At 38.7% G+C, this 23,938-nt stretch overlaps 1 protein-coding gene, 1 non-coding gene and 1 pseudogene across 5 annotated transcripts in view; all 3 read right to left on the reverse strand.

Annotated features, from left to right (window-relative positions):
- CFAP70 (cilia and flagella associated protein 70) overlaps positions 1-23,938 on the reverse strand; it is a 118,782-nt gene that overhangs the window by 43,215 nt on the left and 51,629 nt on the right. For 3 of the 4 annotated variants that reach the window (XM_074382383.1, XM_074382382.1, XM_074382385.1), the window contains exons 14-20: positions 11,756-11,820; positions 11,076-11,266; positions 9,152-9,283; positions 4,204-4,329; positions 2,741-2,874; positions 2,502-2,617; positions 2,082-2,303 (exon numbers count right to left, since the gene is read on the reverse strand). In XM_074382383.1, the coding sequence (XP_074238484.1) occupies positions 2,082-2,303; positions 2,502-2,617; positions 2,741-2,874; positions 4,204-4,329; positions 9,152-9,283; positions 11,076-11,266; positions 11,756-11,820 (986 nt within the window). The remainder of the gene's footprint in view (positions 1-2,081; positions 2,304-2,501; positions 2,618-2,740; positions 2,875-4,203; positions 4,330-9,151; positions 9,284-11,075; positions 11,267-11,755; positions 11,821-23,938) is intronic. The other variant, XM_074382384.1, reaches the window with a different exon arrangement.
- On the reverse strand, positions 14,595-14,698 carry LOC120367488 (small nucleolar RNA U13). The gene has a single exon (XR_005581866.1). It is a non-coding gene; the product is annotated as a small nucleolar RNA U13 (small nucleolar RNA).
- LOC104653177 (small ribosomal subunit protein eS24 pseudogene) lies at positions 23,231-23,928 on the reverse strand (annotated as a pseudogene).

Here is a 23,938-nt window from a genome sequence, read left to right on the forward strand (position 1 = left end):
TAACTCTTCCAATTAAAGTATTACCATTAAATTCTTGACTCAGGCTCTATTTTCTATGAAATTCAGGCTAAGATCATTGATTTTACGACCAAAAAAAATTGATATGATTACATAAAGAGGATGAACATAAACTGAAAAAAATAAACATTTCAAACTCAAAAAAAAAGAAATACTTAAACTTTAGAAGCATAAATCAATGATTTAAAGAACAAATACAGAGAACAGTAACAAAACCAAAAGCTGGTTCTTTGAAAAGATTAAGTTAGGCCTCAATGCAAATTGAATGGGGTAAATAACTACTAATAAAATCTGTATTGAAAATAACAAGAGGCGCTGGGCGCGGTGGCTCAAGCCTGTAATCCCAGCACTTTGGGAGGCCGAGGCGGGTGGATCACAAGGTCAAGAGATCAAGACCATCCCGGTCAACATAGTGAAACCCTGTCTCTACTAAAAATACAAAAAATTAGCTGGGCATGGTGGCACGTGCCTGTAATCCCAGCTACTCAGGAGGCCGAGGCAGGAGAATTGCATGAACCCAGGAGGCGGAGGTTGCGGTGAGCCGAGATTGCGCCATTGCACTCCAGCCTGGGTAACAAGAGTGAAACTCTGTCTCAAAAAAGAAAAAAAATAAAATAACAAGAGGCTGGATGTGATGCCTCACGCTTGTAATCCCAGCACTTTGGGAGGCTGAGGCAGGCAGATCACCTGAGGTCAGGAGTTCGAGGCCAGCCTGGGCAACATGATGAAACCCTGTCTGTACTAAAAATACAAAAATTAGCCAGGCATGGTGGCACATAGCTATAGTCCCAGCTATTCGGGAGTCTGTGGCAGCAGGATCGCTTGAACCTAGAAGGCAGAGGATGCAGTGAGCCAAGATCACACCACTGCCCTCCAGCCAGGGTGACAGAGAAGACTCCATCTCAAAAAAAAAAAAAAAAAAGACTTATAGATGAATGTCCATAGTAGCTATATTTTAATTGTGCCAAACTAAAAACAACTCATATCTATGAACAGGTGAATGGATGAACTATTTGTGGGATATGCACATGATGGAATACTACTTAGCAATAAAAAGGTATGAAATATTGATATAAGCAACATGTTTAGATCTCAAAGTAATTATGCTTATTGAAAATGTTAGATATAAAAAGAGTACATAGTGTGTGATTCTATTTAATTCTGGAAATTCTAGAAAATTCCAGGTGTTTTCTAGAATTCAAAAATTCTAGAAAATGCAAACTTATCTATGATGACAGAAAGCAGATCAGTGGTTGTCTGGAAATGAGTGCAAGAGAAAGAGATGCCCACAACTGGTCATAAGGAAAGTTTTAGGGACAATGAATATGTTCACTATGTTGCTTGTGGTGATTTTTCATAATTGTGTACTTATGTCAAAATTTATCAAATTGTATATATTAAATATGTACAGTTTTTGAAATGTCAATTACACATCAAACTGTTAAAAAGTGTAGGCAAACAAAATAATAATGCACACATGAAAGGAACACACAAACAAAAACATATATACCATGCATTAGAATGATTGAATTCCTAAAGTGGAGGAAAAGAGAATCACAGAACAGTGAGGGAAAGGGAGTACATAAAGAAAGAAATTTGAGAATCATAAGAGAGGGACTTTATGTGGTGGAGAGAAAAGTGGGGGGGGGAATGAAATTTACTCTGACAGAATGGTATCCCTTTTAAAGACAGTAAATTATCTAAGATTAAAACAACTGCATCTCAGCAGTAGAAGCTTCAGACCACTAATTATATGAATGAGGAAATACTTAGAAGTTAAGAGTTTTTCCTGGTATCCCTGACATAACTCAAACTCCATGTATTCATCATTTAACAAAATTTACTGAGTGCCTATTATGTGCCAGCTTCTCTTCTTAAGGCCAATACTTTTTATTTTTTAAATTTCGTTTTAGAGATGGGATCTTGGTCTGTCACTCAGGCTGGAGTGCAGTGGCATGATCACAGCTCACTGCAACCTTGAACTCCTGGGCTCAAGTGATCCTCCCATCTCAGCCTCCCAGATTGCTAGGACTACAGGTGTGAGCTACCACACCCGGCCCTACCTGCTGGGGCTTCCACCTTGATTGCTGTTGCAGAACCATTTGTGATTCCCCAAGGGCCTAAACTGGATTCTCTCTTCCCTCCTTCCTCAATGTCCTCTACAGTACCAATGCTCTTTTGCTTTGTTACGTGTGCCTGAATCATTCGTGCCTGAAGCTGTTTGGAGGCCTCATGAAATGCCATTTCCATTCGAATATCATTGTTTTGAATTTCATAGTACAAACCTGGGGAAAGAAAAATGTTGAAATAAATATGACTATTTTTCTACTATCTTATACTAAAGAATTGTATTTCACTTATTTTTCCCATATTTCTACCAACGTTTAAGAACTACATGAGGAACTATTGAAGAAGAGAAAGGAAAAAGGGAGAATCTTATAATGGGGAAAGAAACACATTCAGATTAAAGGAAAATACAATACCAAGTAAAGTCCAGGCTACAACATTAGTTGGTTCCAAGCAAGTAGCATCCTCAAAGAAAATTTCTGCTTGCTCATAGTTCTCCAACAGGACAGCCAGGACACCACACAGCAACAAGCTGAGAAAAGATCACCAACATGATAAACAACATGGTCCCATGTCACATTTATGGAACCAAGACAATTTCATGTAGAATCTTCTGTTCCTTCCCACTGATTCCTCATCTCCCTTCCACCTATACCTGTGGATATGACTCTGGTTGAGGGAAAGCGCTTTCCGAAAACACTCTTGTGCTTTGATGTTGTCTTCAGTTAAGAGGCAGAAGGCACCATAGTCCAACCAGTGATCCAGATTCTGGGGCTCACGAACCAATCTCTAAGCATCAGGAGAGCCAAGGTTATTGTGATACTATGTCATATTTTAATGCATACAATATCACATGGTAAACACTATAAATAATGAAAGTTCAATGAAAGCACAGATTGTGACTTTTTTTGCTTATCACTGAATCTCAAATGCCTAGTGCAATCACTGTTCTGGCCTTTAGGAGGTGGTTGAAAAAAGTATTGATATAATTAAAAATTTGAACCATCAAGCTATTTGTTCCTAGTGTCAGTATTCTGGTCACTCTAAACTCATCTAATACCTTGGGAGCCTAAAGATTCATTGTATTGTATATCAACCATATATAATAATTTCTGCAATAATCTTGAGATGGCAAATATTTGTTTATCTATCTACAAATCTGAAAAATGCAATTCATGATGAGTAAAAACTATAAAAATTGCTTAAAGAAATTTGAAAAGACATAAATAAATGGAAAGACATTCCATGTTCATGGATTGGAAGGCTTAATATTGCTAAGATGCTAATACTATCCAAAGCAAGCTACAGCTACAAGGCAATCCCTATCAAAATCCCAGTGAAATGCCTCAAAATTCTCAAAAAGTTAAACACAGAATTACCATATGTCCCAGCAATTTCATTTGTAAGTATTAGCCAAAATAATTAAAAACAGGTACTCATAATGAATGTTTATGTACAAATATTTTTTGGTTTTGAGAGTGCTTTGTATTCTGGATACAAATCCTTTGTCATATATATATATATATATATATATATATATATATATATATATATGTATGTATGTTTTACAAATATTTTCTCCTAATCTGTGCTTTTCCTTTTCTTTCTCTTTTTTCATATGTCACAGATTTAGGAATCCTTTTCTTTCTCTTATGACCTCCATAGAGCAAAAGTTTTTAACTTTGATGAAATTCCATTTATCACATTTTTCTTTGAGCGATCATGATTCAATGTCATGTCTAAGAACTCTATCTGATTCCAGGTCAAGATTCTGTCCTGTTTCTTCTAAAAGTGTTATAGTTTTATGTTTTACATTTAGACATATGATCCATTTAGAGTTGATTTTTGTAAAATGTTTAAGGTTGAGGTTTATTTTATTTTCCACAATTGTTACTAACACTATTTACTGAAAAGACTATCTTTTCTCCATTGAATTTCTTTTACATTTGTCAAAAATGGAATGACCTTATTTGTGTGAGCCTATTTTTGGACGCTATTTTATTATTCTATTTTATTGTCTACCCCTTCACCAATCAAGCTGGATTTTAAACAATCAAAAATGACTATTATGCTCATATTATAGAAGTAATAGTAACAATCACTGAGATGTTTAATTACCTCTTTATAATATGCTGCTGCCATTTCAAAGTTCTCATTGACTTCTGCTTCAAACGCAAAGAGTCTAAGCTGTTCACTGCTTGTATAAATGGTTGCAATAGTGCCTTGGGCATCTTCTGGCATGGTCTAGTCAATGTCAAGACGTTAGGTAGACAAAAACGAAACAATTACAAGTAGAGAGATTTCATAAGCATAAATCCAATGTGAGATCCAGTCAGGATGTCTAAAATTATATTGATTGATATCTACAATGACAGTCTTGCCAAAAAAGTAAGAGAATATGAGTTAACCAAGAGAGAAATGTCAAGGGAGAAAAAGACGCTCAGGTATCTGAATACCAACAGTCTGAGCTCATGGAAGTAAGTAAAAATTGCTTAGGGCAGAAATAACTGCCTCAACCCTCAGGGCACTCAGAGTCCCTATGCAGGTCACCTCTGACCTCAAACAGCTTCCTTCATTTTCTCTAGTGTATATGACAAATACTATCATTTTCTTGTGTGTGAGATGACATGAAAAAGATTGGCAAGCCCTTGCTAGAGTCTTTAAATATGAAGAAAACAGGACATAAAGAGTAAAGCTTTAGAAGCCAAATCTACAGTTTTAGTAGAAAATATAGATGGATAGATCCTGCAAAGGAGATATAAAGGTAGGGGGAAATCAGAAAAAGAATATATCCTGTATACACAGATTGTGAGAGCAGGTCTGGTGTAATTAGGAATCTCCTGAGTCAAAAGCTATGGTCAAGAGAGAGTCCACAAAAATTCTTTAATTAGAAGTCAAAATAGTATCAGTGACATTTTTTTTTTTTTTTTTTTTTTTTGAGACAGAGTTTCGCTCTTGTTGCCCAGGCTGGAGTGCAGTGGTGGGATCTCGGGTCACTGAAACCTCTACCTTCTGGTTTCAAGCGATTCTCCTGCCTCAGCCTACCAAGTAGTTGGGATTACAGGCACCCACCACCACACCCAGCTAATTTTTATATTAAACAATTAATGTTGGCCAGGATGATCTCAATTTCCTGACCTCATGATCTGCCCACCTTGGCCTCCCAAAGTGCAAGTGCTAAGAAATGTGGACAGTAAAGCCACATTTGAGATAGGACAAAGAGAATCTCTGATCATTGATTAATGCTTTTGTCCTGTTCTTTTTAGTTATCTTGATTGTCTTGACCCCAAAATCCTTGAAGCAACACACTTCTACATCCAAAACAGAATACTCTAATATCCCACTCCCAGAACCAACATTCCATGTCTTCCAGCTTTTTGTCACTTAGCCCACTGAAAACTGCTCTCTGACTTTATTTCCTTCAGTTCCAATAAGCCCATCACTTCCCAAATGGATCAGCCTGAACCTCATGATTACCCACTCAGGCTACTCTTTCACCAGCATACTCTCATCCAAGACATACTTGCCCTTCTCTTGCGCTTGTCCTGAAAATTCTCAAATTAAAACAGTAGTACAATCTGACTTCTTCATTCTAAGACAAGAGCAGCTAACTGGTCCTAAGGAAAACTGCAGACACAAAGACTAGCACAAACTCTTGTGGCATTCCATCTTAGCTGGAGACCTTTGATACCCTTAGTAATCTATGTATTTGTCTTTGTTTAGCAGCATATTCCATAATGCCATGCAATATCTAAGTTTTCTTCTCTTTCTTCAAGCTTTTCATTCACTCCTCATCCCCTTCACTTTCAGTAAAGACCTTACTTCACAGAGATAATAGAAATCATTAAGTAAGAAATCCCTCAACTGGCCAGGTGTGGTGGCTCACGTCTGCAATCCCAGTACTTTTGGAGGCTGAGGCAGACGGATCACCTGAGGTCAGGAGTTCAGGACCAGCCTGCCCAACATGGTGAAACCCTGTCTCTACCAAAAATACAAAAATTAGCTTGGTGTGGTGGTGGGCACCTGTAATACCAGCTACTCAGGAGGCTGAGGCAGGAGAACAGGGGGATAAAGTTTGCAGTGAGACAAGATCATGCCACTGTACTCCAGCCTGGATGACAAGAGTGAAGTTCCGTCTCGGGAAAAAAAAAAAGAAAGAAAGAAAGAAAAAGAAAGTCTTCAACTGTTAAACTCCCTAGCTAAATTATTTATTTCTGGATCTATTGTATCACTTTCCTTTCAGTCTTAGAGAAAGAGGTATTGTATCCTTCTCTGTTTCAAAGTTAATCCTTCTATTTAAATTTTTGGTCCTTTTCCAGTTGTTTAATTGATGGATCTATCAATTATACCCTCTCTTTCCTCAATTTTCAGCTTTTCCCACTCTGCTGACTTTTCCCCAAAACTGTAGATGTGCTCAAGTCTTTTTCATCTTAAAAAGAAAATCCCAGGCCAGGAGCGGTGGCTTATGCCTGTAATCTCAGCTCTTTGGAAGGCCATGGCTGGTGGGTCACTTAAGCCCAGGAGTTCAAGACCAGCCTGGGCAACATAGTGAAATCTCATCTCTACAAAAAATACAAAAAATTAGGGGCCGGGCACGGTGGCTCAAGCCTGTAATCCCAGCACTTTGGGAGGCCGAGGCGGGTGGATCACGAGGTAGAGAGATCAAGACCATCCTGGTGAACATGGTGAAACCCTGTCTCTACTAAAAATACAAAAAATTAGCTGGGCATGGTGGTGTGTGCCTGTAATCCCAGCTACTCAGGAGGCTGAGGCAAGAGAATTGCCTGAACCCAGGAGGCGGGGGTTGCAGTGAGCCGAGATCACGCCATTGCACTCCAGCCTGGGTAACAAGAGCAAAACTCCGTCTCAAAAAAAAAAATTAGCTAGGCGTGGTGTGTGCTTATAGTCCCAGCTACTTGAGAGGCTGAGGCAGGAAGACTGCTTGAGCCTGGGAAGTTGAGGCTACAGTGAGCCATGATCGCAGTACTACACTCAGCCTGGGTGACAGAGAGAAAAGAAAGAAAGAGAAAGGGGGAGAGAGAGAGAGAGAGAGAGAGAGAGAGAGAGAGAGAAAGGAGGGAAGGAGAAAAGGAGGGAGGGAGGGAAGAAGGGAGGAAGGGAGGAAGGGAGGAAGGGAGGAAAGGAGGAAGGGAGGGATGGAAGAAAATCCCTGTAATTTCTAGCTACTACTTTTCTACTTTTTTCCTTCATCATCCAACTTGAATTTATATTCATCTGTTTCTTGATTGCTCATTTACTCTTCAATTCATCATAATTTGAATTCCCCTATTAGCCCAATAATATTGGTATGTAAAGGTTAACAATAACTTCCTTATTGTGAAATCCAATGAAGACCAGATTTGTTTTCCTTGAATTTCTAGGAGCATTTGACAATCTTGACCACTTTTCCTTAAAATTCTTTTCCTTTGGCTTTTGTGACACCATTGTCTTCTGGCTCTTTGCCTCTTTAACAATTACCTTCGTCTCTCAATTTTTCATTCATTCCTTAAATGTTGGTATTTCCTAGGGTTCTACTGCCAAGCTCTCTTCTCTGTTATGTTTTTCACAAGCAGCCTTATCTATTACCATAGCATCCATATATCATGGCTCCCCAAATCTCGTTTCTAGCTCAGATCTCTATCTTAAGCAAAACCCCACTAGAGCCAATGTTCAAAAGCGAATTCAGCACCATCTGTCCACCATTAAATTTACTGATATTGCATTCCATGTCCTGATTAATGTTTTTCTTTTCTTTTTAGTACTGATGGTATCAATTACCCACTGAACTGTAAACTTAACTTAAACTTTTTCCCTTTATTATGCAATAATCAACTAACATCATCAGTTTTGTCACCTCTAACTCATCCTCCATAGTGCTATCAGAGTGTTTTAGCAAATGCAAACCTGATCATATTAGACCTCAATGTAAAATAATTCAATGTATTGCTCCCAACCACTATCAAGGAAAAATTTTTCTCATGCTCCACTCTCAATTGCTTTTCAAATCAAATCATTCATGCACAAGGCAGGACTGTTCTCTTAATCATTTGATGCTGGACACTCCTGTCCTACCTCCTCCAGGAAGACAGAACAAAGTGAAACAAAAGGTAGAGAAGAAAAGGAAGGAAAAAGCAAATAAAACAGATAATTTGAGGAGGCACAGATGGTTAGACACTACTGAGGGACAAAAAGACTTTGACTTTGCCACTAGTTTCAAATAAACTACCCCTGAATATGTACAAAAATAAGCAAATGAAGGCAAGATGCAAGATTTATTAATATAAACAGAAAAGTGGGTGGGACAGCAGACCACTAGTCAAACAGAAAAGGTGTGTTTGAAGTGTCACTGCCATTTGGGTATAAAATCTGAAAACTCATAATTTTTCTCTGCTTTTATGATCTTCAATAAAAAATGGAGAATTGTACCTGTTCACAGAACAGAATGATAATTTTAATTTCACAATTTACACAACCTATTTTATCTATTTTTTTTTTTTTTTTTTGAGACAGAGTCTTGCTCTGTTGCCAGATGCCAGGCTGGAGAGCAGTGGTATGATCTAGGCTCACTTCAACCTCCGCTTCCCGGGTTCAAGCAATTCTCCTGCCTCAAACTTCCAGGTAGCTGGGACTACAGGCGTACACCACCACGCCCAGCTAATTTTTTTGTATTTTTAGTAGAGACAGAGTTTCACCATATTGGCCAGAATGGTCTTGATCTCTTGACCTCGTGATCCACCCACCTTGGCCTCCCAAAGGGCTGGGATTACACGCTTGAGCCACCGCACCCGGCCTATTTTATCTATTTTTGACAATTCCATTACATTTTTTAAAGTTGTGAAATTTATTTTTCTAGGAAATTGAAAAAGCATATCTCCTTGTTCTTTCCAAAGTTAGTCTTAAAGTAATTAGGCTTAGGCAGTTTCTTACTCATCTTTGTGTTCTCAGTGCCTAGCACAGAGCAGACACTTCAATAAATATTTGTTGAATAACCAAAGGAAGGAATTATTCATAGAAGACCTTGATGCTCTACAGAGAAAAGAAAGTGCTCTCAGTTCTTGATACCTACCTGGTTTAGGGCTACATGCATCTGATCTACTAAGAACACGTAGAGCTCACTGATAAATGTCTGCAGTTCCTCTTGGCTTTCAAATGATGTTGTCTTTAAGTATTTCTCTCTCACAATCTTTACCACAGCATGCTGCAAAACACACAGATCACCCATCTGATAACACAGTCCAGCACCATGCTGACAGCACAGGTCTCTCTAGGGCTTTCTGGTCTAAGGCTGATGGAAATTTCAGAAGGCGATTGGTTTCTCCTTTGGTGGCTGGTTGACTATAGGCTCTCCAATTTTCCCTCAGTCAACATACTCTAGATATTTCTTTCCTTGACATCACCAACATCACTAATTGAAGCAACGCAGAGCTCATACTATATGAAGAGAATCGTAAAGCTGAAGAAAATCTGAGCATTAGGTTTAGGCGTTATGTTTCTCATGGTGGCCATATGGTTCAAAGCTCAAAGGGAGAAAGAAAGGCCTGGGCTGAGAGTCCAGAGAATCAAAATTCTGGTTCTAAGGCTGCCACTGCACAACCTCATAAATTATTTTACACTTTGGTACCTCAGCTTCCTCGTTTGTTAAGAGGATATGTAGTTCTGTTATTATTATTGTACTTCAGAAGATGATTGAGAAGCCAAAGAGAAATAACAAGTACAGAAGTTTAAAATGCTGCACAAATATAAACATAGCATGTTGCTACGGCCAGGACAGCTTCTTTTTTCCCCACTAGGGTAACATTATTGCCAGGTTTACATTGTATTATTTAATTCTTATAATGACCCTATGTGGTAATATTAACCTCATCCCTGTTATTAGGTAAAGAAACTGAGGCACAGAAAGGTAAAGTTACATTTCAAGGTCACCCAACTAGTAAATGTAGAACCAAGACTCAAACTGAGACATGACTACATCACCTGCTGAGAGCACCCCCTTGCTTCAATGAACATTTGTTGTTTTTTTGCTCTATGTTCTATGTTGTTTTTATGCTCTATGACTTCCATGTTCTTTCTTTATATCTGTTTACAGTACAGGACACACAGTAAGTGTGTGTACAAAGGCAGTGTAGTGTAGCAGTTAAGAATGTGAGTTCTAGAGCTGACTGCCTGAATTTAAATCTCAACACTGATCTTTACTATCTCTGTGACTTTGGACAAATTCCTTAGTCAACTAATATTATATTTTCCCATCTATAAAATGAGGAACACCTACTTTATAGGACTGTTATAAGGATTACATTAGTAAAAGATGAAGCATTGGCAAATTTGCCTGGCAAACAGCAAACACGCAATAAATGTTAGCCATTATTATTCAAGAAATGATTATTAAATTAACTATGTCTCAAACCTTAGTGATTCTATAGCTTACGGAGAGATATGGAGTTGTTGTTTTTTTTTAATTTTTATTTCTCTGATGCCTGGGAATGGAGTTTTTGTTTTTGTTTATACATTCTGAATTTTAAAAAGTGAAATGTAATGCCAGTAGTTAAATGTATCCTAACTCAAGACATGCTATTCTAGTCCTAATCATTAAGGCCTCCTTCCTGATAACTGTTTCATCTTCAAATTCAAGTCTAAAAATAACTTTTTTAGAGAGAGATTTGAATGGGAGGCAAGGAGAATTAATTATGGAGTCAGTACCAGAGTTTCTGGCTCCTATAGTGACAACGAAATCTGGTCCAAAATCTGGCCCAGCCTCAAGTGAATAATTAGTTTCTTAAAAGCTTCCACTTAGAATATATGTAATAAGTTATTCCAAGACTGCAGGAATGGAGCTTCTCCTGACACTCTATCATAGAGTACTTAGCTCTTTGCCCCTACCGAGAAAGGTAGGAGTATAGCTGAACATAATCAGAGGAGAAAATGTTAACTGGGTATGTGGAGAAGGTGCTCCATAAAAACCTGTGGAATAATTAAACAAGTGAATGATTTACCTTGAGTTGTTCTTTGAAAGCAAAGTATTTTCCAGAGCAATTAAGTTCATAGCTCAGCTGGCACTTCTGCTCCTCCAAGGTTTCACTATCCATATCACTCTCCAGTGTGGCCACCTGTTTTCCAAACATTCTGTAGTATTCATCTAGAATGGCTCTAGAAATATTCTTGATCTGTATGTGGTAGTCACTCACTGCCTAAGAAAATACAAAGCATCTGGTAGAGGCCTCAAAGAGGTCAAGACCATGGATTGGAAGTCTAAAACTGGGATTTGGTTTATGTTAATACTATTTTGTTTGTTTGTTTCAGAGACAAGGTCTCATTCTGTTGCCCAGGCTGGAGTGCATGGTGTGATCATAGCTTACTTCCCCCTTGAACTCCTGGCCTCAAGCTACCCTCCTGCCTCAACCTCCCTAGTAGCTGTGACTACAGGTGCGTGTCACCACACCCAGTAATACTTTGAATGTAAAATGCCCTTTTCTTCCCAGCTGAGAGACCACCAGCCAGAGATAAAACATTGTATGCTGTATGTCATTGATCACAAATAGAACCAGCAATGAAAATATATAAAGCTTCAAACAAGTTTTCACCCCTTCTGGAAGACATATTAAAGAGTCCATGCAATTATCAAGTGCATGTACTTAATATCATATTACTTATCATTTCATCTTGCCTCTGGCACTTGCCTTCTGAGCTCCTCCTGTCCGACGGGTAAGAGGAGGCCTTGGAGGAATCATTTCCTTAACCCTGTATCAGGAAAGAATAAAAAGCAAAAAATTTTTATTATCTACAGATTTACATTTTCTTACCCTCAAAGTGTCTGGGTGGGGTATATCTAAGGTCTGTTCCCCTACTACACTTGAGCACTGTGCTATTCTCTCATGTAAAACCCTAGATGTGAACCACAGCACAGTATATGGCTATGGACCATAAAGGAGGGAGTCAGAAAGCAGCTTCTTAGGGAGTATCTAAGTTGTATTTTTGGCTAATTTGAGCCCTGGCTTTATCCTTACATATTTTTAAAAACTGTAGTATACAAGGGCTGTTTGACTGTGTTTTGCTGAAGTACAGTGGCATGATCTCAGCTCACTGCAACCTCCGCTTCCCAGTTTCAAGCAATTCTCCTGCCTCAGCATCCCAAGTAGCTGGGCTTACAAGCACATGGCACCATGCCCAGCTAATTTGTGTATTTTTAGTAGAGACAGGGTTTCACCATGTTGGCCAGGATAGTCTCAATATCCTGACTTCATGATCCACCCGCCTTGGCCTCCCAAAGTCCTGAGATTATAGGCATGAGCCACCTCACCCAGCCCATTGATTGGGTTTTTGAAATAAATGGTTGTCATCATTTTAGAGGCACTCTGTAACATCTCTAAAAATAGAATGATTTGGAAATCCAGGTGAAAGGCAAGCAAAAACTCTTTTATCCTCCCCAGCTACCATAAAAGTATATTCTTGGCATAATTTATAGGACTGCATTAAATTACAATAATGTTATCAAACCTTAAAGTGAGTAAAAAAACACATTTTGTCACTTTTTTTTTTTTTTGAGACAGAGTTTCGCTCTTGTTACCCAGGCTGGAGTGCAATGGCGCGTTATCGGCTTACCGCAACCTCCGCCTCCTGGGTTCAGGTAATTCTCCTGCCTCAGCCTCCTGAGTAGCTGGGATTACAGGCACATGCCACCATGCCCAGCTAATTTTTTATATTTTTAGTAGAGATGGGGTTTCACCATGTTAACCAGGATGGTCTCGATCTCTTGACCTCGTGATCCACCCGCCTCGGCCTCCCAAAGTGCTGGGATTACAGGCTTGAGCCACCGCGCCCGGCTCACTCTTAAACTACTTATGCCAAAACCTCTACCTTCTATTTTCAGAAGCCCTTACAAGAACCTAGAAGGAATTAAGTTATAGATCCCTTTTAGTTTAGGTTCTTGCTAAATATATTATACTAACTCGAAGTCCGCAATCACACTCATAAAATCTATTTTTCTTCCTAGGTTCTATGTAATGATAACTCTGTTCACAATTACTAATTTTAATTCTATTTATTTAAATAGGTAATCTATTTATATTATTCAAAATTTAGAAGGTATGAAACTATATAGCAAAATATTTCATTTCAACCTTATTGCCCAGCCTCCTAGTTTCCTCTCCAGAGGCAATGTTATTCATTCATTCAAAATAAATACTGAGAGGCTGGGCATGGTGGCTCATTCCTGTAATTCTAGCACTTTGGGAGGCTGAGACGGGTAGACTGCCTTAGCTTAGGAGTTCCAAACCAGCCTGGGCAACATAGTGAAATCCTGTCTCTACTAAAATACAAAAATTCGCTGGGTGCAGTGGTGCACACCTGTAGTTCAAGGAGGCTGAGGCAAGAGAATTGCTTGAACCCAGGAGGTGGAGGTTGCAGTGAGCCAAGATAGTTGCCTAGGTCACACGGCAAGATTCTGTCTCCCAAACACAAACAAACAAAAAAATAGATACTGAGTGCTTATTGTCCATCAGGTAGTTTTCTAGGTTTGGGAATAGAGCATTAAACAAAATAGACAAAAACTTCTACCCTTATAGAGCTTACATTCTAGTGAGGAAAGAGAGACAATAAATGAGATAAATAAACAAGATAAATATGCTAGTAATATGTCCCATGGAGAAAAATAATGCAAGAAGGCAGACAGACTCTGTTAAGGGTTGAGGGTGGTGGAATGCAGGAACATATTTCACCAGGAAGGCCTTGCTGAGATGATAACATTTGAGTAAAGACCTGAGGGAAGTGAGGAAGCAGGTGACATAGTTTGGATATTTGTCCCCATCCAAATCTCATGTTGAATTATAATTCCCAACTTTGGAGGTGAGGCCTGGTAGAAGGTGTTTGGATAATGGAGGTGGATCCCTCATGGCTTGGTGCTGTCTTCATGACAGTGACTAAGCGCTTGCAAGAACTGGTCATTTTAAAGTTTGGGGCACCGACCCCAACTCCCTCCCTGCTCTCTCTCTCTCGTTCCTGCTTTGACAATGAAATATTATTTGGCAATAAGGAAATTAAGTATTGATATATACTACAATATGACTAAACCTTAACAACATTACATTAAATCAAAGAAGCCAGTCACCACATATTCTATGATTCCAGAGTTGGCAAATCTATAGAGAAAAAAAGGAAATAAATGGCTGCTTAGGCTTGGGGGTTCAAGGTGGAAGAGTTGGCACAATGGTTGAGAGGAAAAGAAGAATGCTAATGTAAATGGGATTTCAATTTTGAGGATAATTGTAATATTTATAAAGTTGATTATGGAGTGGCTACACAATTCTGTGAGTATACTAAAAGTCACTGAATTATACACTTTATTTTATTTTTATTTTTTATTTTTATTATTTTTTTAAAGACAGGGTTTCACCATGTTGGCCAGGCTGGTCTTGAACTCCTGACCTCAGGTGATCCGCCTGCCTCGGCCTCTCAAAGTGCTGAGATTACAGGCATGAGCCACCACGCCCAGCCTTATTTTTATTTTTCTAAGTTCACATCAGACAGGTAATATGACGATGTCATAACAAGGCTTGAGGGAGGCAGAGCCCATGCATGAGCATGAACAGCCAGTTATTACGCTTATGAACTACAAAGGGATTAGAAATGGATACTTTAAATGGGTGAAAAAAATGAAAGAAAAGGTGTTGGCAGTAGAGAACTATATGGTATGTGAAAATATCTCAATAAAGCTATTATTAGAAAATAAAAAAGAAGAAATTGAAGGATGGAATGGTAGCTGTAAGGAAACCAGATGAGGGACTACTATGGCTCTGACCAGAGAGCATGTGAGAGTTAGGAGAGGTTCAGCTTGAAATATAAATGTGGGAGCCAAGAGCGTAGAGATGATATTTAGAGCCACAAGACTAGATAGAAACCAAGGAAGTAAGTATAGATAGAAAAGGTGTTCAAGCACTGAGTTCTGTGGGACCCCAACATTTAGATGTGGAGAGATAAAGAAGGCCAGGGAGGGAGGAGTAAAGGCAGGAGAGTATAGTGTCCTCACAACCAAGTAAAGAAAGTTCCACAGGGAGGATTGAGTAGTTAAATGTTGATGACAGGTCAAAACGACCCCAAGAACAGACCAATGGTTTTAAGAATGTGGTGGTCATTGATGACCTTGACATCATTTATTGGAAGTGAATTACCTGATCAAAGAGTTAAAACTCCATGAATCTGTAGTTAGATAGCTATTACCAAATTGCCCTCCACTGGAGTTTTACCAATTTATATTCGCATCAGTTTATATGAGGGAACCTGTTTCCAAACATCCTGAACAAGACAATAAATTATCAAGCCTTTTTGATCTTCAACAATGAAAAAACAAGGTACTTCAGCATAGTTTTAATTTGCATTTATTTTATTATGGAAGTAATTGAGCTTCTTTACTATGTTGAAGACTACTTTAAATTTAGGTATATTCTTATACAGTGACAGATTTAGTCTCAGCCTACAATCAAAGGCAAATAATCTTTTATGAATATTAAGTACAATTTTCTTTTTTATTTCTTTCTTTATTTTTTACTTTTTTAAACAGGGTCTTGCTCTGTTGCCCAGGCTGGAGTGCAGTGCCACAATCACAGTTTACTGCAGCCTGGATGTCCAGGCTCAAGCAATCCTCTTGCCTCAGCTCCCATCCCCACCCCCAGGTAGCTCAGACTACAGGTGTGCGCTACCACACCCAACTAATTTTTTTAATAGAGACAAGGTCTTGCTATGTTGCCCAGGCTGCTCTCAAACCTCTGAGGTCAAGCAATCCTCCTGCCTCAGCCTCCCAAAGTGCTGGGATTACAGGTGTGAGCCACCATGCCCAGCCTAAGTACAACTTTCTATTGTTGCCATTCTAATTAGCTTTTTCTCTGTAATATTATCATTTGGGCCAGTTTGGAGAAGAAATGCCTCCAACTCCCTGCAGCCAAAGAAAAAATTGATTGCTAATAACTGTTTCTCATTTAAAAAGTCCAAGAATATTTAAACATTGATGAACTAGTTTTTAAAGTACTACAGAGTACTTTATAAACTATAAATGTATAAAAAGTTTCAGACATAAAAAGTCATAAAAATTGCTTCTGCAACTGGGTATGGTAGCTCACGCCTGTAATCCCAGCACTTTGGGAAGCTGAGGTGGGCGGATCACAAGGTCAGGAGTTTGAGACCAGCCTGGCCAACATGGCCATCTCTACTAACAAAAAAAAAAAAAATACAAAACTTAGCTGGGCATGGTGGTGCATGCCTGTGGTTCCAACTACTCAAGAGGCTGAGGCAGGAGAATTGCTTGAACCTGGGAGGCGGAGGATTCAGTGAGCTGAGATCATTACCACTGCACTCCAGCCTGGGCAACAGAGTGAGACTCTGGCTCAAAAAAAAAAAAATTGCTTCTGCATTTGTGGTAAAACTGTCATTAAGAATACTCCTACACCGTCACTCTGTATTATTCTATGTAAGAGCCCAAATGAAAATCTGTTTTAGAATTTAATGCCAGAAATAAATGTGGTCTCTTTTTGTGACTAATGTACTTCTTCCTTTATGATTAAACTTATATAACTTAGAGGGCTTCCCTTTTTGTTGGACAGCTCAGATTTGATGCTTATTCATGAGAGCTCTATTTAATGCTGTCTTCCTTTTCCATGGTTTTGAGCTTTTGACTATTTCTAGATTATCACTTTTATTTTGTATATGACATTTACGGTAAACATTATCAAATTATTTTTGGAAAAGGACTAAACGCAAAGTTTTTTAAAAACTCAAGAACTCTCAGGTATAAAAGATGAATGTGCCATTATAAGCAGGTAATTCTCAAAAGGAACTTCAAAATTTTTTTTTTTTTTTTTTTTTTTTTTTTTGAGACGGAGTTTCGCTCTTGTCACCCAGGCTGGAGTGCAATGGCGCGATCTCGGCTCACCGCAACCTCCGCCTCCTGGGTTCAGGCAATTCTCCTGCCTCAGCCTCCTGAGTAGCTGGGATTACAGGCACGCGCCACCATGCCCAGCTAATTTTTTGTATTTTTAGTAGAGACGGGGTTTCACCATGTTGACCAGGTTGGTCTCGATCTCTCGACCTCGTGATCCACCCGCCTCGGCCTCCCAAAGTGCTGGGATTACAGGCTTGAGCCACCGCGCCCGGCCCAAAATTATTAATAAATATGTTTAAACATGTTTCACTAAACAATTTACAATGTAGATTAAAATTAAAATTGAGAAACTTTTCTCCCCATCAAAATAGCAAAAACCAAATTAGTATTGTGTTGGTGAATATGTGAAGAAACAGTAGTCTCACATATCACTTATAGAACTGTAAACTTTTTGGAAGGCAATTTGGGGATATTTATCTAAAGTCTTAAATTTACATGTAATAAAGAGTCTCCAAGGTAGAAGCTGCTATTTCCTTTCATCTTTCTTTGAGTATAATGCTCCTCACATCAAGAGGTAAAGTCTAGATGTCAGCAAAATGACAGAGCAGGTAACTCTAAACTCCTAAATCTCTAGAGAAACTTAAAAAAAAAAAAAAAAAAACACCAGAAACTGAAACTATCAGAACCAACTTGTTAGAACATTGGGAAGAAAAGGTTTCCAGTAACCAAGAGAATGCTGAATCCAGAAGAGGCAATTCTAAATCGGCAGGATAGCTTTGCGGCATTTTTGCTTGCTCTTGCCCCACACCATACCCAGCTCAGCAGCAGTCTTGAAGGTGGCAGCCTGGATTTCCAGTGTGGCACACTGATCCCTGATTCTGGAGCAAGCAGAGCGGACTTTATTCTCAAATTATTGTGTTTGTTCTAACCTGTCTGGGACTGCCTGAAAGACTTATGCAAGGCACTTGTCTCCGTTTCCCCTAAGTATGGAAAAGCACTGAAAACTACACAGGGTGGAAAAGCATTATTCAAAAATGCTGTAAGGTTATCAAAACCCCAGAACTGTTTAGGGCAAAGCATTATGGTTGAGACACACAATAGACAACCTAAAGCCTGAGAGGAAAAGCTGGAGAGTTTCTTCGGGGAAATTAGAGCATTCAAAAGTACTTGTGTGTACTGGGGAATTCAGAAAGCCATATGTAGACCCAGGACAGGATGTATGCTTAAAGTTGGCCAGAGAAGACCCTATGCTTTCACCACTGACTGATCTATAGGTTCAGTATAAGCAGGAAGTAAAGGCTGAGGCAGAAATATAAATGGCCTGCTTAAGTGTTAGAAGAATGCCTCAGCACAGAGCCATCTGCAAAGATTGTCAGAAAAGATTTTTTGTTTTGTTTTTGTTTGTATTTAGATCCTGGGATTCAAGGAAATCTGTCAAAACACTGGCTGAACACAAGTTACACCTTCAACAATCAAAAACAGCAAACATAGGGAAGAGAAAAGTTTGATTTCCAAAATTCCTACATGACAGTATCCACATGTCCTGTTTTCAACAATGATAAAATACAAATAGTACAAATAAATTAAAGTATGACTCCTTTTTTTTTTGAGACAGAGTCTCACTCTGTCACCAGGCCGGAGTGCAATGGCACAATCTTGGCTCACTGCAACCTCCACCTCCCAGGTTCAAGCAATTCTCCTACCTCAGCCTCCCAAGTAGGTGGCGCGTGCCACCACGTCCTGCTAATTTTTGTATTATTAGTAGAGATGAGGTTTCACCACATTGGCCAGCTGACCTCAAACTCCAGACCTTATGATCCTTCCACCTTGGCCTTCCAAAGTGCTGGGATTACAAGTGTGAGCCACTGCGCCTGGCCTGATTAAAGTATCACTCTTTCAAAGAAAAAAATATAGAAACTCTTCCTACAGAATCCCAGGCATCAAACTTACTACACAAATACATTAAATCAACTGTCCTATACACACTCAAAAAGCTAAAGGAAACCATGGACAAAATGAAGAGAAACAAGAAAAGCAATATATGAACAAAATTAGAGTATCAGAAACAAGAAAAGCAATGTATGAATAAAATTAGAGCATAAGTAGAGATAGAAATTATTTTTTTAAAAAACAAGAAGTCTAGAGCTGAAAAATACAATATTTGGAATAAAAAATTCACCAAAGGGTTCAACAGCAGATTTGATCAGGCAGAAGAAAAAATCAGTAAACCTGAAGACAGAACAATTGAAATAATTCAGTCTGAGGAACAGAAAGAAAAAGAGTGAAGAAAAGTGAACGGAATCTAAGACCTATAGGATGCCATCAAGCTGGCCAGCATACACATTATGGAAGAAGAAGTTTCCAGAGAAGAAAGGGAGAAGAAAAGATTTTGAATAAATAATGGGCCCAAATTTCCCAAATTTGATAAAAGACATGAATCAACATATCCAAAAAACTTAATAAACTCCAAGCAGGAAAAACTCAGATATCCACACTAAGACATACTATAGTCCTTCAGGCTGAAATGACAGAACACTAATCAGTAACTTGAAGCCAGATGAAGAAATAATGAACACTAGTAAAGGTAAATATAAAAGCCAGTATTATTGTACTTTTGACTTGTAACTCTTCTTTCTTTTCTCTTTTTTTTTGATGACAAATGCATAAAATAATAATGATGTCTATGTTAATAGGCACACAATAGATAATTTGTAACCTGTGACAATAACAATATAAAAGGGGAAGGATGGAGATATATATGAATAGAATGTATAGTACTGAAATTAAGTTTGTATTCAAACTAAGACATTACAGGTTTAAGATGTTAATTGTTGTCTCCAGGTTAACCACTAAGACAACAACTAAAAAATATACAGAAAAGGAAAAAAAAGGGAAATCCAAATGTTATACTACAAAAAATCAACTAAATATAAAAAGGCAGTAACAAAGGAAGTGAAAAACAAAATATATGTATGTAAGACATGCAGACAATGAACAGATAAATGACAGAAGTAAATCCTCCTTTATCAGTAGTCACATTAAATGTAAATGGATTAAACTTTCCTATTAAAAAGCAGAGATTGGCAGATTACATTAGAAAAACTCACACAGAATCTATCTGCTGTCTACAAGATACTCCCTTTAGATATAAGAACAGAAGGAAGTCAAAGTTAGGATAAAATGAGATATTCCAGACAAATAGTAACCAAAGAGCTGAGATGGCTATATTATTGTCAGACAAAATAAACTTCAAATAAAAAGAAGTTACAAAAAACAAATAAGAACATTAAATATTGATAAAAGTTTCAATATGGCAATAAAATACATTTATAAACATATACAACAGAACCCCAAAATTTATAAAGCAAAAACTGACAGAATTGAAGGGAGAAATTGATAGTCCTACAATAACAGAGACTTCAATACTCTACCTTCAATAATAGATAAAACAACCAGACAGGAGATTAATAAAGAAATAAAGGATTTAGGTTAGGCATGGTGGTTCACACCTGTAACCCTAGCACTTTGGGAGGCCAAGGTGGGTGGATTGCCTGAGCTCAGGAGTTCAAGAACAGCCTGGGCAACACAGTGAAACCCCATCTGTATGAAAATACAAAACAAAAAAAATTAACCGGGTATGGTGGTGTGCTCCTATAGTCCCAGCTACTTGGGAGGCTGAGGCAGGAGAATTGCTTGGACTCAGGAGGCAGAGATTGCAGTGAGCCAAGATCATGCCACTGCACTCCAGCCTGGGCAACAGAGAAAGAATCCATCTCAAAAAACAGAAAGAAATGAAAGGATTTGAACAACCCTATAAACCAATTAGACCCAAAAGACATATATAGAACATTCTACCCAATAACAACAGATTACACATTGTTCTCAAGTGCATGTAGACCATTCTGCAGGACAGACCATATGTCAGGCCACAAAATAAATATAAATAAATTTTAAAAGACTGAAATCATGGCTGGGTATGGTGGCTCACACCTGTAATCCCAGCACTTTGGAAGGCCGAGGCGGGTGGATCACCTGAGGTTAGGAGTTCAACAGCCTGACCAACATGGAGAAACCCTGTCTCTACTAAAAATACAAAATTAGCCAGGCATGGTGGTGCATGCCAATAATCCAACTATTTGGGAGGCTGAGGCAGGAGAATTGCCTGAACCTGAGAGGTGGAGGTTGCAGTGAGCCAAGATCGCACCATTACACTCCAGCCTGGGCAACAAGAACAAAACTCTGTCTCAAAAAAAAAAAGATTGAAATCATATGAAGCATATTTTTTGATCATAGTGAAATAAAACTAAAACTCAGTAACAGAAAGAGGACTGAAAATTAAGAAAATAAGAATATTAAGTAATTGAAATAAGAAAATTAAGAAACACACACAACCAATGAGTCAAAGAAGAAATCAGAAGGGAAATTTTTAAAAAACCTTTAGACAAATGAAAACAAAAACCAAATAAAAACTTACGAAATGTAGCCGGGCGCGGTGGCTCAAGCCTGTAATCCCAGCACTTTGGGAGGCCCAGGCGGGTGGATCACGAGGTCAAGAGATCGAGACCATCCTGGTCAACGTGGTGAAACCCCGTCTCTACTAAAAATACAAAAAAATTAGCTGGGCATGGTGGCGCGTGCCTGTAATCCCAGCTACTCAGGAGGCTGAGGCAGGAGAATTGCCTGAACCCAGGAGGCAGAGGTTGCGGTGAGCCGAGATCGCGCCATTGCACTCCAGCCTGGGTAACAAGAGCGAAACTCCGTCTCAAAAAAAAAAAAAAAACTTACGAAATGTAGTGAAGCAGTATTCAGAGGGAAATACATAATTTTCAACACATACATTAAAGAAGAAGAAAACTCAAAATCAATAACAAAACTATATACCTTAAGGAACGAGCAAAAGGTGTGTACGCTATGTGTAAAGCTAGCAGAAGACATAATAAGGGAAGAATGAAGATTAGAGTAGAAACAAATTAGAGAATGGAAAAATAATAGAGAAAATCAATAAGATTTAAAAGTTGGTTTTCTGAAAAGATCAATAAGATTGACAAATCTTTAGCAAGATTGACTAAGAAAAGAGAGAAGACAACTTACTAAAATCAGAAATGAAAGTGGAAACATTACTATCAATTTTACAGGGATAAAAAGAAGTATTAGAGAATACTATGAACAACTGTATGCCAAGAAGTTGAATAACCCAGATGAATGCACAATTTCCTAGTAACCCACAAGCAAAGCACTATGGTACAATATAGACAGTTTTTAAAAATTACATATATGTATATGTAACATGAGTGTGTTTATGTGTAATATGGGGGGGCTTTAAAATAACTCCAGAAGGATAACAATACCAAGGTTATCATTAGGTGAATAGAGATCTGGATGTTTTAATATTTTAATTTTTTAAATTTTAACTTAATTCTTAAAATTCTTTATAGAGATGGGGTCTCACTATGTTGCCCAAGCTGGTCTCAAACTCCTGGGCTCAAGTGATCCTCTTGCCTCAGCCTCCCAAAGTGCTGGGATTACATGAATGAGCTACCACACCTGGCTTGGGTGTTTTTTTTTTTGTTTTTGTTTTTTTTGAGACAGAGTTTCACGCTTGTTACCCAGGCTGGAGTGCAATGGCACGATCTCGGCTCACCACAACCTCCGCCTCCTGTGTTCAGGCAATTCTCCTGCCTCAGCCTCCTGAGTAGCTGGGATTACAGGCATGTGCCACCATGCCCAGCTAATTTTTTTGTATTTTTAGTAGAGATGGGGTTTCACCATGTTGACCAGGATGGTCTCGATCTCTTGACCTCGTGATCCACCCACCTCGGCCTCCCAAAGTGCTTGGATTACAGGCTTGAGCCACCGCGCCCAGCCCTGGCTTGGGTATTTTTATATACTTTCTTGTTCATCCCTATTTCATAAATTTTTTTTTTTTTTTTTTTTTTTTTTTTTTTTTTTTTTTTAGAGTCAGAGTCTTGCTCCGTTTTCCAGGCTGGAGTGCAGTGCTGTGATCTAGGCTCACTACAACCTCCGCCTCCGGGTTCAAGCAATTCTCTTGCCTCAGCCTTCTGAGTAACTGGGATTACAGGTGCATGCTGTCATACCTGGCTAATTTTTGTATTTTAGTAGAGACGGGATTTCACCGTGTTGCCTAGGCTGGTTTTGAACTCCTGAGCTCAGGGAATCCGCCTGCCTTGGCCTCCCAAAGTGCTAGGATTATAGGCGTGAACCACGTCACCCAGCTTCCTAAAAAAAAATTTTTTTTTCATATGAAAGTTTTTAGTTTATTAAGCTTCTCGTGAAAAATCCACAATGGCCATAGATAACATCATTGCAGCACCTTTACTCCTTCGGCTGTGATCCAATCTCCAGCTCACTTTTTGCCAGCACCAACATTGGCCTTTGCAGTCCCCCTGACTTTCTTCATTCTGTTCTTGAGTTCCTTTCGTTGCTTTCTTGAGGTCTTTTTCTTCTCATACAGGCCATGTCTTGCAAGTCTATGTTTGGGTTCATTTTTCTTTGCATAATCCAGGGAATCATAAATCATGCCAAAGTTAGTTGTCTTGCCACCACCAAAATGAGTTCTGAATCCAAAGATGACATCCGGTGTGGTCTTGTACATTTTGGCTAGTTTTTCCCGAATTTCTGTCTTAGGTACTGTTGCCTTCCTGGGGTGAAGGACATCAATGACCATTTGTTTCCTCTGAAGTAGTCAGTTGGTCACGAATTTTCTAGTGCGGATAGTTACTGATGTTGTTCATGATGGCGGCTTATCCTTCAACAGCCAGGGAGGAAAAGCCCTAAAAATTTTTATAATGAGCATACAATGCTTTTGTGATAAGGTAACAACAATAACAACAACAACAAAAAACTTCATATAGAACAAAACCAGATAACTCCTGCTTAGCCCAAGGTAAATTACAACCATGGGAACACTCTGACTTCCTCTTATTTACACCCAAATTGTATAAAACTAGTATAACCACCATAGCTACATAC

This window comes from Saimiri boliviensis, chromosome 12 (assembly GCF_048565385.1).
Source record: "Saimiri boliviensis isolate mSaiBol1 chromosome 12, mSaiBol1.pri, whole genome shotgun sequence".
NCBI classification, from domain to species: Eukaryota; Metazoa; Chordata; class Mammalia; order Primates; family Cebidae; genus Saimiri; species Saimiri boliviensis.